General features: G+C 41.6%; 1 protein-coding gene across 1 annotated transcript in view; it reads right to left on the reverse strand.

Moving 5' to 3' along the window:
* Positions 1–14399, reverse strand: part of LOC124798836 (mitoguardin) — a 113265-nt gene that overhangs the window by 58402 nt on the left and 40464 nt on the right. The window contains exon 2 of the mRNA XM_047262367.1: positions 12899–13000. Within this exon, the coding sequence (XP_047118323.1) occupies positions 12899–13000 (102 nt within the window). The remainder of the gene's footprint in view (positions 1–12898; positions 13001–14399) is intronic.

Below are 14399 nucleotides of genomic sequence, written 5' to 3' on the forward strand. Positions count from 1 at the left end.
AGGGATCTGAAGGATCAGCAGACTTTTGTCTTATTTTTGATCAAATATTTGATATGTTCAATTCAAAAAAAATCCTTTGGCTAAGGGATACAAAGCACCAATACGGGAGAGTAATAAGTGTGTTTGGGAGCCTTTCCTTGAGACGGTTATTTGACATCCCTGAAAGATACAAATGGGAAGCTATTACGTAAAGGTAACAGGAAGACAGCTATACTTGGGATATTAGCACTGTGTGAAACTATTAAAGGCTTGTGTAATGATGTAATCATGGCAAAGATGAACTACTTGCTGATGTACAAGTTTAGCCAGGATGATCTGGAAATGTATTTTTCTTTAGTTAGATCTAGGTTAGGATGGAATAACAATACATCCTACCTGCAGTTCAGAGAGCATATAGGAACCTCCTTTCAAATGAGGCCAGACTTAAGGCAATTGCTAACTGCTGAAGTAAAAGAAACTTACTGCACAACAGACAAATCTTGTGAGATCCGGAGGAACAGCTTCAAAACTAAAGATACTAAATGTGACCATAAAGAAACCGTTGAAGGATAAGCTCGGGAAAAAAATGTATTCAGATTGACTCCTGGAAAATACCACGTTCTTATACCGTCTCCTAAGATTAAGATGCCACCATTCATCCTCTTTTGCGAGTGTATTCTTGTTTCAAGGTCCTCAATATCAGAGTCAGTACGTCATCAAGGGGTTCAAGAAACGCTGCATATCGAATGCGCTGGGTGGCATTGAGGATGACGTACTATGGGAACAGAATGAAGAAAATAATAGAAGTGATTGATGCAGTGAACACCGTTACTGATAGTGATGATAGATGACAAAATGTTGCCGATGTGTTTTATCAAATGTCTTACTTTTAACTACATATAAATTTTTGGTCATTTTTCTTCTCTCAGTATGCAGCTTATTTACAGGCAAAAACATTTGTTTTACCTCTTCCTCGAAATTTAGGAGTGCAGCTTTAACGCCATGGCAGCTGATTTTGGGCGAATATGGTACTTCTATCCTCTAAGAAATATGAGGGAAATTATACGTTACTCATAGCTTCAAGGATAAAGCAAGCAGTCACCAATTACTTTGTAACTAATTTTTTAAATTCAGATATTTGTAAAGAATAGTGGTCTTTTTATCTCAAGCCAGCGATAACAAGACCACTTTGGTTTCACAAGAGCAAAGGCAGAACTGTAAATTAATGCATGGTTTCACAGCAATGTGCACTGATAAAATTTTCTCGAGCTTCCAGCCATGTCAAGTGGTTTAAAATCCGCGGGCTTTCGGGAGAGTGCATCTCAGCCATTCTCTCAGGTGGTGACTCACCACTTATCAATGGCAGATCAGTACTCAGGCGAAAGAGCTTGTGGATTTTAAACCACTTAACGTGGCTGGAAGTACGAGAGAATTTTATAAATAGTAAATACAATGGTATTGCATACATCAGAAGAACCGGGGTGTCAAACTTTGCCGCTATGGGAAAGTAATTTCACAAATTTTATCGGCGTCGAGAAACTAGTAGAATTTTAACAGACGGTAGAAAAAATATACTGACTGTAACTACGCAAAAAGAATACTCAAAAATTAACAGCATTAAAGCAGCTAATGTAGGAAACCATGCTCACTATCCATGGAAATGGACTAGAATGATTAACAGCACCAAAAAGTTTGAGGACACTGCATTTGTTTTATTATGATCTTAAACAATTGTGCAAAGGAACAGAGTTTTAAGAGATTTGACACTACCTTATCACATCTAAGACTAGAGAAGTACAAAGAACTAGAGCGACAACCATAGATATATGCCAAAACAAATTTAGAAATATCTCCATAAATAATAAAGGACACGAATTCTGTAATTCAAGTAGTACATTAATCAGTAATAGCAGACATATACATATCAGAAGAACTGCAGTTGCCAACCAATGCCATACACATAATTACAATCAGTACAAGACAAAATATTTAGGGAAGACATTTGTTTTGGGTATTTTACACTATCGATGCGATAAACGCCAAAGCAACCGCAAGGGGGGGGGGGGGAGATAGATATGCATATGGGTAAGAAACAAACAGCCTAAATAATAAGAATCTGATGCGTAAGTAACGAGGGAAATGATTGAGACAAATGTTATTTGGTAACAGACGAGAAAGTTATTGGACCCATCATTCACTATAACAACCTCAAAAATACTTCTAAAGAAGAGACTGCAAATCAGATCTCTAAGAATACACCCATGATGGCAGAAATACAAAGTACGATTACATTCACAAGGCAAAATCTTCACACGATTTGTCTTTACTCTTCGGTCAGGACTCTTGTGAGAGGGGACGTATTCGATTCCTTGCTATCACTATACATCTACCACCCTAGGATATATCCCGAGTACAGTGTCACCCTGCAACAGCAACTTCTAAGACGCGACAGTGTTAGGAAATACAAGTCGGCAATATATCATTTAGCACATTCATACAGCAGGGAGGGGGTGCTGTTATACCACTCCTGTTGTACAGCCCGTGTACAGCCTGTGTACAGCTGACATACCAAACACAAGAGGCCCTGATTAAGACATAGTGCTGTATGAAGACGATAGCGTGTTCTGAGTCAACCCCTCAATCTAAGCGATGTCTGCAAGGGCTGACTGATACATAACCACGTTACAAGAATAGAAAAATGGCGCATACGCTGAAACCCACCCAAGTCGCAAGTAGTTGTACATTGAAACAGTTTATTGAAAAAGACACCCAGCTAAACGGCAGCAGTCAATCTAAGGGGAAGAGAACAACACAGCTAACAGGTTAATATCTTCAAATCACCTTAAATCTTCTAATATGTAGTGACGCCACCACGCAGAAGATCGCTGCAGCAAACAACGAAAACAGTCAAGATCAATGTAATACAATATAGAACACGTGGGGCAGCGGCACCAGTAACGTTGCAGATGTACGGAAATGTTCCTGAGGCCAACCCTGGAATATGCTACACAGGTATGGATAGATCACTATGCGTGGTCAGCATAGATGGCTACCATGTGGAGGACCCCGGTTCGATACCTGGTACTGCTAAGGATCTTTCCGGGGGGGGGGGGGGGGGGAGGAGGGAGGGACTGGTACAAGGTGCACTCAGTCACGTGGTGATGCCAACTGAGGGGTTTAGTAGTAGCGACTCCGCGATCGGGGAAGTCTGCAAAGCGGCCCAGTGAGGATGTGTTGACCGCACGGCCCTCCATACGGCATGCGCAAGACGCCGCAAGGCGGCCGGTAGAAATCATTTAGATCGTCACGACCGGGAAGAGGAGGCTGTTTAGGTAACGGACTTTCGTCCATTACATAAAATTATTTAAAATATTTCGTCCCTTTCAAATTTGGTTTCTCTTCTATGAATTATCCCCTGCTTACTAAAATGTTTCCGCAGTAACAATGTTTTGTGGAAGATAACTTCCATAAAACAATCCACCTAAATTTGGTATAAAAACATTGTTCATCTTGCTTCCCAAAAAAGTGTAAAAATTCTTTTGAAGCATTTTTCTATTTCAGTGGTGCAGGACGTCAAAATACGTAACATCTGATAACTAGTTTCACTTAGACTTTATTATTACGGCGATGTTTTTAGGATTTTCCACCACTCAAAACTAACAATTTGCATGTGAGCAAGAGCGGCAGTCTGTAAGGGATTCCAAATGTAATTTTAATGCACTGAACTATCTGTGTTATCAGCCACTGCTGTAACTTAAATTTACACGACATTTCAGTCAAAAGACCCACCATCACTCTGACGCAAGGCTTGTGTGGTGCCGTGGGAATGACGTCACTAGCCCTACAATAAAAGCACCAGCCTCATGTGAAGGGTTGTCTTTACTGTCAGTGGCTCCTGGGTTGACGGTGGTTGTGTGTTTTCAGAGGCCCTGATGTGTTTCCAGGATAGCACAACATTGTTTTGGATAGGATTAAAGTGGCAATACTGACTCCCTAAGGCAGCAAGATACTTCAGGCGTTTGGTGCAACGATCTCATGCTGACGAACAGAGTAATAATAAAGATTAGATGAAGTGTGTGTTATTTATAAAGCTACAAGATCACCTCGGACATAGATATGAAGCTTAGACCTGCAACCCTGCACAACAAGATAAGTATATCAACAGGAGTAGTGGATTTGGGTATACACGTTATTAGTGGGGGCTCCGAAAAATGTCATTTACTGTGAAAAAAAATCTCAACCGGACACCAAGTAAACAAATCATGTCAGCAGGCTGAAGAATGCCGCGAATTACAGGAAAACTGTCCTCGATAGATTGATTTAGGAGGCTGATAAATATGGGCTAAACAGAAACACTGAAGTCCCAACTACTAACGGAATCATCAATGCAACTATCAACGACTAGGTTGTAACCTCCCCACCGTAATTTTATAAGAAAAGACAAGGACAATACTTAATAGAAATGGGACCCGAGTGTAACCTCCCCACAAAAATTTTAAAAGAAAAAGGATGATACTAATTAGAAATGCTGATGGACATGGCTCTATGCGTAACCTGCCCACAATGAAATCTACTGACAATGGCAACAAAAATGTGAAATTCGCAATCTGACTCAAATATAAATCCTTCAAAAAATTAAAGTCCATTCAGTGACAAGAAAATTCAATTAAACCGAAATATCGGTCTTTGGCCCTGTGTAAAACAATCAGAATTAAAGTCTTACCTCAGAATAAATGGATGTCACATATCTGCTCTTGTTGTTGCGCACCGCTTGGAGGAACTGCATTGCAAATAATAATATTCTCTTTTTTTTGTGATTTTAATGGAATTTTTCTTCAAAAGAAGTGGAATGAAATGGGAAGTGCAACGAAATCTTGAGTTCAATAAAAAATTAAATTTTTGAGAAAATGCTTTTGAAATAAAAAAAATTATTATTGGGAGACTTGTTGGAGAATAATTACAATAAATAAAATTTTTCATTATCTAATGATTATATTAATTAACCGTATACCTTATTCCTCATCTTGACCAGTGTTGCCGACCGCCTACATCACACAACCGCACTGGGCTGCTACTACTGACCGACCGCTCTGCATGACGACTACAGACTGAGTACAGCTCTCAACTAGACAGAGCTACAGACTCGCAACGACTAACTTGACCGACTCGCAACGACTGACTACTGACAGAGAATCGCTCGCAACACTCGCGCGGTCAAGCGCATACTCTCTGGTCACAGATGCTACAATGCCTCGCCATCGCTGCTATGTTACATACGTGTTTCAAGGTTCAAGCACCCATATCCAACGCATAGCATATCTGTAATCCATACTAATCTACAGTTTTATCCCAATATTGACGACATCTTGCAAACTTTACCTTCAAGACCAGAGGAAGATCACTGTGCACATAAGATTTCGTAATATGACTGTAAACGTCCATGTATGTGATAAAGGGGAAAGGTTGTTACCAAAAAATCTCGGAAAGTACCAGTTTACTTCGAATTTCTGCATTCAGATGAAATAATGGACAAAATTAATGTAAAATTAAATGTCTGACAAAATTAATTATCCCGTTAAGCTTTTCTACCGTGAGAAACTGCAGCGGCACTATCCGTCTTGTGTATAATAGCATCAGAAGTAACTAGACCGCGGGCCGATCAAAATATCTAACAGAACCCGAGATTTCCGGTACTGTTCGAACAGTTCAAATCGTGCTCACAAAGAACCCTACTTGAAACAGTGAAAACAGAGCTGAAACAACAGAGGACGAATTCTCCAAGAAAATACAATGAGATTCTTATCGCAAAATGTAATAACAGATGGCGCAATTAATTTTTTCATAGAGGTGAAGACATCCATTCGTCACATTCTGTTAACACACAATGATTCAAATACGCCCTTCGATTTAAAGCGATTGCAGTTTCCCCAAGCGACTTGCTTTGACTATGAGTATCAACAAGGCCCAGGTCCAATTACGTTATGTGGCAGATATGAAACATTCCGGGCAACACCGGGCACTGCAGCTAGTATTACGTAAAAAGAAGCAAGGAAAACGTGTGCACATCATGCCAATAGTTAACATCACAGTCAAGGAAGCACACTTACAACAGCACTATAAAAGAACTAAAGACAGGATAAAAACGGAAATGCAAGAAGAAACATCAAACGATGTAATACTTCCATCCCAGCTGGGGATCTGCGAGAGGTTTCCCACTGGCGACATTAAAATGCTGGAGTTGCGTATTTCTTCTCTTGACGGAACTTAGGCAAAACAAGCGAACCTAAGGCTAGACGGGATATTAGGTCCTCCAAAAGCTCGCCCGCTTTCCTCCAAACTTGGCGAGGGAGAGAGAAAGAGGTCGTTGCTGAACAAAATGGGTACATGTGGATGTATTCACAACCGGCACGCTGCGAATAACCTTGACAGAAGAGTAGAGCAGAGGGTAGACTTACCGGTGCGAGCAGCGCGGCCATGGCGGCTGCGGCTCCGGAGCGTCCCTCCAGCAGCTGTTAGCCGGCCGTTCCTCTACTGACGGCCAAATCGCACTCTGTCCACCGACACTGCGGTACGCCGCTTATCGCAGCGACCTCTACACTCCAGCAAACCGTGCCGGCGTCCCGTGCCCGTAAACAATGACTTCTCCATTTCGCGGCACGCGTCCAGTCCTTCCCGACATCATACGATGCAGGGGGTCGTCAAAACTAAATTAGACGTGTGCAGGCGTTTTGACTGACAGATCGACGAACCTTCCTTGTCTGGTTGTTGGGCGAGCATGACCACACGACAGCTGACACCCCCACCCATCTCCAACAACAAATCGTGCCGTGTGTAGCGCTGTCGTGCCAACCGCCAGACAAAAGTTCGTCTTTTGTCATTGTGCGCAGGATTAAATGTGTTCTAAAGTACGTGACAGCTAGAAGTCGGACGAAACTTTAAGGATAGAGTTTCTGGAGAATTTTAAAGACTTCAAGACTGCAAATGTTTGTGGAACACGTCGTGCAAGGAGTACAACAATATAGACGCAAGAAATAAGTACTTTTTTAATTTTTTTAACGACCTTCAGTGTTCCTGTTTTTAGATTTTATTTCCGATACTTATCGGAAATGAAACTTATAAACAGAAATATCGAGTTTTAACCAGCGTTAATACATAAAATATACTTGCTTCATTGTTGTAACTGTTAAAAAAGTCCAGCCTATATCCAAGCCCTCTGATATGAAGAGAAAAGTGCTGGCTTTTTATTTTATTTTTTATTTGTACAGTTCTAACAGTTAACTATAGTCCGATGGAAATGAGCGTTTGGCGTCATTGGCCAGGAGGCCGCTTGCAGGGCAGGTCCGGCCGCCTTGGTGCAGGTCTTATTACATTCGACGCCACATTGGGCGACCTGCGCGCTGGATGGGGATGAAATGATGAGGAAGACAACACAACATCCAGTCCCTGAGCGGAGAAAATCCCCGAACCAGTCGGGAATCGAACCCGGGCCCGTAGGACGGCACTCCGTCACGCTGACAACTCAAGCTATAGGGGCGGACACTATAGTCCGATTAAAATGCTGGTGTCTGTCACTTGCCGCTACAGGGTTGCAACATCCGCTGCCGGCTACCGCTCGGTTATAGGCACGGCGAGTCGCTTCACAAATGTTGTTAATGGGTAACGCGGGACGACGTTGGAAGCGGCCGCCGCAAGATATGACGGAAATGGGAGATGCTGTGTCGACAGTTGATTTTAAGTGACCAATGACTGAACTGAGGCAGAGGACGCGTTCCGTAGCCCTAAATTCACACTCATATCCTAAGCTAACCACAACCTCACGATCTGCAAAGTATCCGAGAAAACGGTGCTCAGCTGTCTATGGCAGAACTAAAATCAAGGCCACATTGTTCACAGCGTTTAAGGCTAACCTCTACGAGCAAACTCAAGACAGAAAATTTTCCTAATATTTTTGTTTGCACAGCCATGATCCGCAGCCAAATTTCAGTTTAGTAAAAGCAAACTGTAATTTCTGTTTACCACCGGTTACCTGAAACTATCCTCATGCTGGCTAAACAGGACGTCGCGTTACCAACCGATGAGCAGTCCCGGTTGGCACTTGTTTGCAGATTATAGGCGACACAAGCAGGTTCCAAAGGAAAAAAAGAATGACAGGAAGAAAAGTAAGAGAAAACAAAAAAGTCAATACGATGATGGAAATGACGCGGCAGAATATTAGAAATAAAAACTATTGCATTTAAACCAGTTAATTAAATAAAAATGATAAAATCTTCTGATAAGATTTAAAAAATAAAAACTTTCGCAAAATTTGATGGTATTCGAACCTGGGACGTTTTACAGTCAGGTTACAACGCTTACCAATACACCACGGCATTACTCTGCAGAAAGTTGGTGTATTTATGACTCTCGTGACCAGTCGCAATGACTAGTTGCAGCTTTCAAAAATTCGACTTCAGGCAATGTCGTGTGAAGCTTATCTAATCTAAGCCGATCTCTGTGATAATAATAACTGTACATGTGACGCAGAATCACCCCTTGTGCCGAAGGTTCCACTTGTGTTTGGTTAGTGCTATGTATGAAATGTATTTCGTTAGCGTCGTTGTGTGTGTGTGTGTGTGTGTGTGTGTGTGTGTGTGTGTGTGTGTGTGTTTGGTGTGGTTTGATGAAATACGAAATATAACGACCAGACACAGAATACTGGATCCAAACCAATCAAGAAAGAAAGCCGGACAAGGAATTCGAAGTGAACTAGTTGTTCAGGCAGTTTGGCAACGGCGAACAGTTCGGGAGTAATGCTGAGGGCTCTGAAAAAAATGGTTCAAATGGCTCTGATCACTATGGGACTTAACATCTGAGGTCATCAGTCCCCTAGAACTTAGAACTACTTAAACTTAACTAACCCAAGGACATCACACACATCCATGCCCGAGGCAGGATTCGAACCTGCGACCGTAGCGGTCGCGCGGTTCCAGACTGAAGCGCCTAGAACCGCTCGGCCATACGGCCGGCGAGCGCTCTGATTGGAGGAAACCAGCTACAATGCTTGAAGTGTCAACTATTAGGTAATTTTCCTCCGGAGTATAAAGCTTCATTTCTTATGTATCTGTTGTATTTATTAGAACTTCAAATGAGTTTCTTAAACTTACAGGTCACCTTTTATGCTATACACATAAATAAATTAATGTTTACATGAACTTGTTTTGTTTTATATATTTTGCTTTGCCATGATGTATTTTCTTACTCAACTACAAATCTTTTTGCAGGTTTCAGAAATCGTTTTGGCGAATGAATTTGAGGTCCTCTTAACTCCTGTCACTGGCTAGAAATCATAATGTAGCAAACAGCCTCTCCTCGTACCTTACAGCCTCTCTCATGACTATATTGTTTTTCGTTAAGAATGGTTTGATGACAACTTCGTGTTCAGCGGAGCTCGTTCGCGCCGCGCGGACGGTTTCGTACCACGTGAGACCACACAGCGCCGGTGTCGCCGGCGCCAAAGCTTTAAAACTTGTGATGCGAATGTGAAACCACACTGTTTAGTGTCGAACTGGTAGTGATGAGCCACTCTCGCGAAACATTTACGACTGTGCTGATAAAAATCACACACCACTGCGATGAGTGAATTTGCAACGGATATCGTGCTGCTTTACAACACACGTTTTGGAAATACCTGGGATATTTTTCTTGTACGTACATTTATCCTGTTGTTGTAACTTCAGTTTATCGTTGTTTTTTCTTTTTAAATTTCTGTTTCGAATATTTCACATTTAAAAATCGTTTTCACTGTAGAGCATGTTGAAATCGCAAGCACTGAGCAAGTGATTAATACCTCTCCGTGTGTGTCCATTGTTGCCGGCTCAAAATGAACGAAATGTTAGAAATCTGCAGTTGCAAGAAACTAAAAGTGTTTCACAAATAAGCCGTTCATTTACTTGTTGGTAGCAGTACATAAAAATGTATTTCATCATACTGGATTGGTGCGTAACTTCGTAAAGTTTTTCCGCAAGTTTAATAAACGCAACAGATACAGTAACGGAGAATTTTGTCGGCAATAATATATTCTCCTTCACTACCTACAACAGTCTGCCAACGCTGGGGTAACTACTATTCGATCCCGTAACTGTAGATATCCACGTGATTTTGTGGTAAAGAAGTCGTCGAGTCATTTTGGGAGCGCGTTTACACTTGGAAAGGAAGTTGATTAATGGTTGTTCGACACAGAGTGGAAAAGATGAAAATCTGAGAGCGCACGATCAGGTAAGTAAGACTGCTGCGGAATGACTGCCCAACCCAGTTCCTGTATAGTGTGTTTTCATCAGTCTACCAGAACGCGGGTGGGTGTTAATCGTGTACTAGCATCACTTCACGCAGTCTTCCTGGCCTTTGTTCATGGGTTGCGTGTGCAAGACGCCTCAGTTGTTGACAATAACTATAAAGCAGTGGTGGTTACAGCTTGGGAAATCAAATACTAGTACACCACATCGTCGCTGTTCCACCGTATGCATAACATTATCTTTTGCTGATGTGCACAGGTCATTGTGAGGGAAGTTGCTGCTTTTTTTGGACCCAACCATTCCTTTCTTTTCCTTACGTTAGAAAAAAAAGACACCATTTCTCGTCACCCATAACGATACAGGGTAGGAATGAATGGTCATGTCGTTCACGAGCCAGCTGATGAAGAGCAAGCAAAGATGCATTTACGGTCACAGGCAGATTTTTGTGATTTCGGCTTAGAGCATGCGGTACCCAACCACCAGATTTTCGAACCTTTCCCACTGCTTGCAAATGTCGGTAGGGAAATGATCAGAGCTCATCGCCGAGGTCGGCGCCCTCGTCGTTAGTGTGTTGTGTTACAGTAGAGTCTCGATTATCCGATCTTCGGTTATCCGACCTTCTGTGTTATCCGACCCTTTCACCGCGCCGGCGGTGCGCAAGCCGACGACAGGTCAGTGACTAACGTGTTTTTTGTTGTTACTCAGTTCATTGTCGCCCTCTGCTACTCCTCACTTTTCAGTGCTTAGATCTGTAGTGGAGCGGATGTGTTGCACTTTGTTTATTGTAAAAATTTGTGGTGATGACTTCAAAACGGAAAAAGGTGGTCGTTGCAATGGAAGAAAAACTTAAAGCTTTAAAAAGAATAGACAATGGTCAAACTTTATTAAAAGTGGCGCAAGATTATAATGTTGGGAAAACAACAGTTTGAGACTGGAAAAGGAACCGCAATGAAATTGAGAAGTGGTATTCTCAGTGGGCAACCTCGGTTGTTTTGGAAGATCGGAAAAAATGTGATTACGAAAAAGCAAGTGAAGCTTTGTTCCTGTGGTTTACTCAACATAGAGATAAAGGTGTACCCATGTCGGGACATATTTTGCAGGAAAAAGCCTTAAAGTTTCGTAAAGAACTAAACGAAGGTGAAACTGATTTCACAGCTATTGTAGGCTGGCTCGATAGATGGAAGAAAAGATATGGAATTCGGCAACTTAATGTCTGTGGTGAAAAGCTTTCAGAAAATTTTGAAGCTGTTAAATTGTTTAGGAATAAACTTCATAAGGTATTGGACAAGGAAAACTTAATAGGCGATCAAATTTTTAACTGCGACGAGACTGGTCTCAATTACAAAATGTCACCGGAAAAAACATAAACATCAAAGGCCGAAAAGGCAGCGCCAGGCTACAAACGTAGCAAAGAAAGGGTGACAATTCTTGCATACAGTAACGCTACAGCAAATTTGAAATTGAAACTGTCTAAAATACCGAGAGCATTTATAAATGTATCTACAAATGCTTTACCGGTGAAATATTACAACCCAAAAATGCTTGGATGAGCTCAGACATTTTTAAAGAATGGTTTTTTAACGAGTTCGTGCCACAAACGGAAAGGTTTTTGAAAGCTAACAACTTGCGCCGCAAAACACTATTGCTTCTAGACAATACCACTTGTGATCCTAATGAAGATGAACTTCAAGATCAAGATATAAAGGCCATGTTTTTGCCTCCAAATGTCACATCCTTATGTCACCCTATGGACCAAGGGACCTTAGAGACACTGAAGAGAAAATACCACAGAAACTTGCGTTTCTCTTTAATTAATGCTATGGACAAGGGAGAAGACATGCTCGAGCATTTGCGCCGTATTAATTTGAAAGACGTAGCTTATAATGTGGCCCAATCTTGGGAGAGTGTTGGAGCAAATACAATTGCAAAATCCTGGAAAATTTTGCTACAGGAAAATCAAGAAAATTCTCCAGATGATGAAAATCTACAGCAGCAGACCGAACCAGAAAATACTACCCTGCTTTCATTGTTACCAAAAGTTCCGGGATGTGCTGAGGCCACAGTAGATGACATAAATGAATGGATTGTCCAAGACAAAGAATTTGAAGTGACAGATGAAGAAATAGTCAACATGGTAAACGAAAAAGAAGAAGACGAAGAAGCGGATTTAGTGGAGGAAAGGGCGCGCATGATTTCTCACAACGGACACAAAGCCTTAGAAACTGCTTTAAAATATGTAGAGCAATTGGAGGAAACATCGTCTACCGAGGTTTTACTTCTTGAGAGGCTACGTGATTTAGCAGCAAAAAAAAAAAAAAAAAAAAAAAAAAAAAAAAAAAAAAAAAAAAAAAAAAAACGGCAAACAGCAGGCAAACAAAAGACAATTACTAACTTCTTCACACAGTAAATATCTATTCAGTCTAATTTGATTTGTATTTTACTGTATTAAATGTTTACCTCATTTGGCCTACTTTAGTTTAATTTTTGTGTTGTTTTTTTGTATTATTTTGCTTGTTATCCGACCTTCCCACTTATCCGACCTTGCCGCGGCCGGTTTAGGTCGGATAATCGAGACTCTACTGTAGTAGGTCCGGCAACTTGGTGAGGCGGCTGGCAGCGCTGCGATGTAGGAACATGGTGGTACGTACCTCATCCTGGGCGGAGACGAAGGACTCTGGGTTGGAGGTGTACGTCGTCATGGACTCCCCGTACAGCCGCGCCGAGCTGTCCGTCCGGAACAGCACAGACCTCTGCAACAGCACAGGAAGGCGGGGCGGTCAGTGTCAGAGTAAACGTGGCGCGGATTGTTTACTAATGCAGTCGTCTCGTCTAACGAGTACGACTGGTGCGCGCGTCCCGCCGCCAAGGACGCCTCGGAGCTCCTACACAGGTGCCGGCTGCTCTCTGCAGCCCCCGATACTACTTAAAAAGATATGTTAGCAAGTCCTTTCATGGGATCCTGTATCGGGAGGTGGTCAGAGAATAAAATAAACAAGAAAAGAATTCTCACAAACTCCTCCATCTGTTACATATACACAGCTTTATAGTATCTCAAAGGAAGGCCTCTTTCCAGTCATGCTTGCGAAACGTTCCTTTCAGTCTCTCTCCGGTATAGGGGATTACAACTGTTATACCACGTGTACCGGTATGAAACGAGCGTTAAGATACCAATGTGTCGATAGGGAACATTGAACATTTGTTGTGAACGAGCCTTAATTTTTTTTTGGTTGGTTGGTATGACATCTGTCAAAGATATTTGGTATACATCAAGTCATGGAACAAACATCATCATATGTTTTCATCGTGTTAACAATGTCGAATTTTGTACCAGAAAGTGATGATTTGCGGAAAGCATTAATTTTTTGTTTTCATTTGAAAAAAAAAAAAGTGCTGCAGAGTCGCATCGAATGCTTGTCGAGGCATATGGTGATCATGCTCTATCAGAAGCAAAAGATGGTTTCAACGGCTCAGAAATAATGATTTTGATGTAAGAAATAAAGAACGTGGAAGACCACCAAAAAAGTTTGAAGACGACGAATTGCAAGCAATATTGGATGAAGATGATACTTTGAGTCAGAAGCAAATGGCAGTAATGCTAAATGTTGCAGAACAAACAATTTTTGATCGTTTGAAAGAGATGGGAAAGATCCAAAAGTGTGGAAAATGGGTGCCACATGAACTGAATGAAAGACAGATGGAAAACCGAAAAACCATTTGTCAAATTTTGCATGAAAGACATGAAAGAAAATCAGTTTTGCATCGAATTGTTACTGGCGATGTAAAATGGGTTTATTTTAAGAATCCTAAACGGGAAAAATCATGGGTTAATCCGGGACAACCATCAACATCGACTGCAAAACCAGATCGATTCGGCAAGAAGACAATGCTCTGTGTTTGGTGGGATCAGAGGGGTGTGGTGTATCATGAGCTTCTAAAACCTGGTGAAACGGTGAATACTAATCACTATAGACAACAAATGATCAATTTTAACAATGCATTGATCGAAAAAAGACCAGAAGGGGCCAGAAGACATGGCAAAGTAGTTTTTTTACACGACAATGCACCTGCACACAAAGCAAAACTGGTTCAGGAGCTGGGAGCTGCTACCCAACCGCCGTATTCACCAGACTGGGCCCCTTCCGACTACCA

Source organism: Schistocerca piceifrons, chromosome 5 (genome assembly GCF_021461385.2).
Source record: "Schistocerca piceifrons isolate TAMUIC-IGC-003096 chromosome 5, iqSchPice1.1, whole genome shotgun sequence".
NCBI lineage: Eukaryota > Metazoa > Arthropoda > Insecta > Orthoptera > Acrididae > Schistocerca > Schistocerca piceifrons.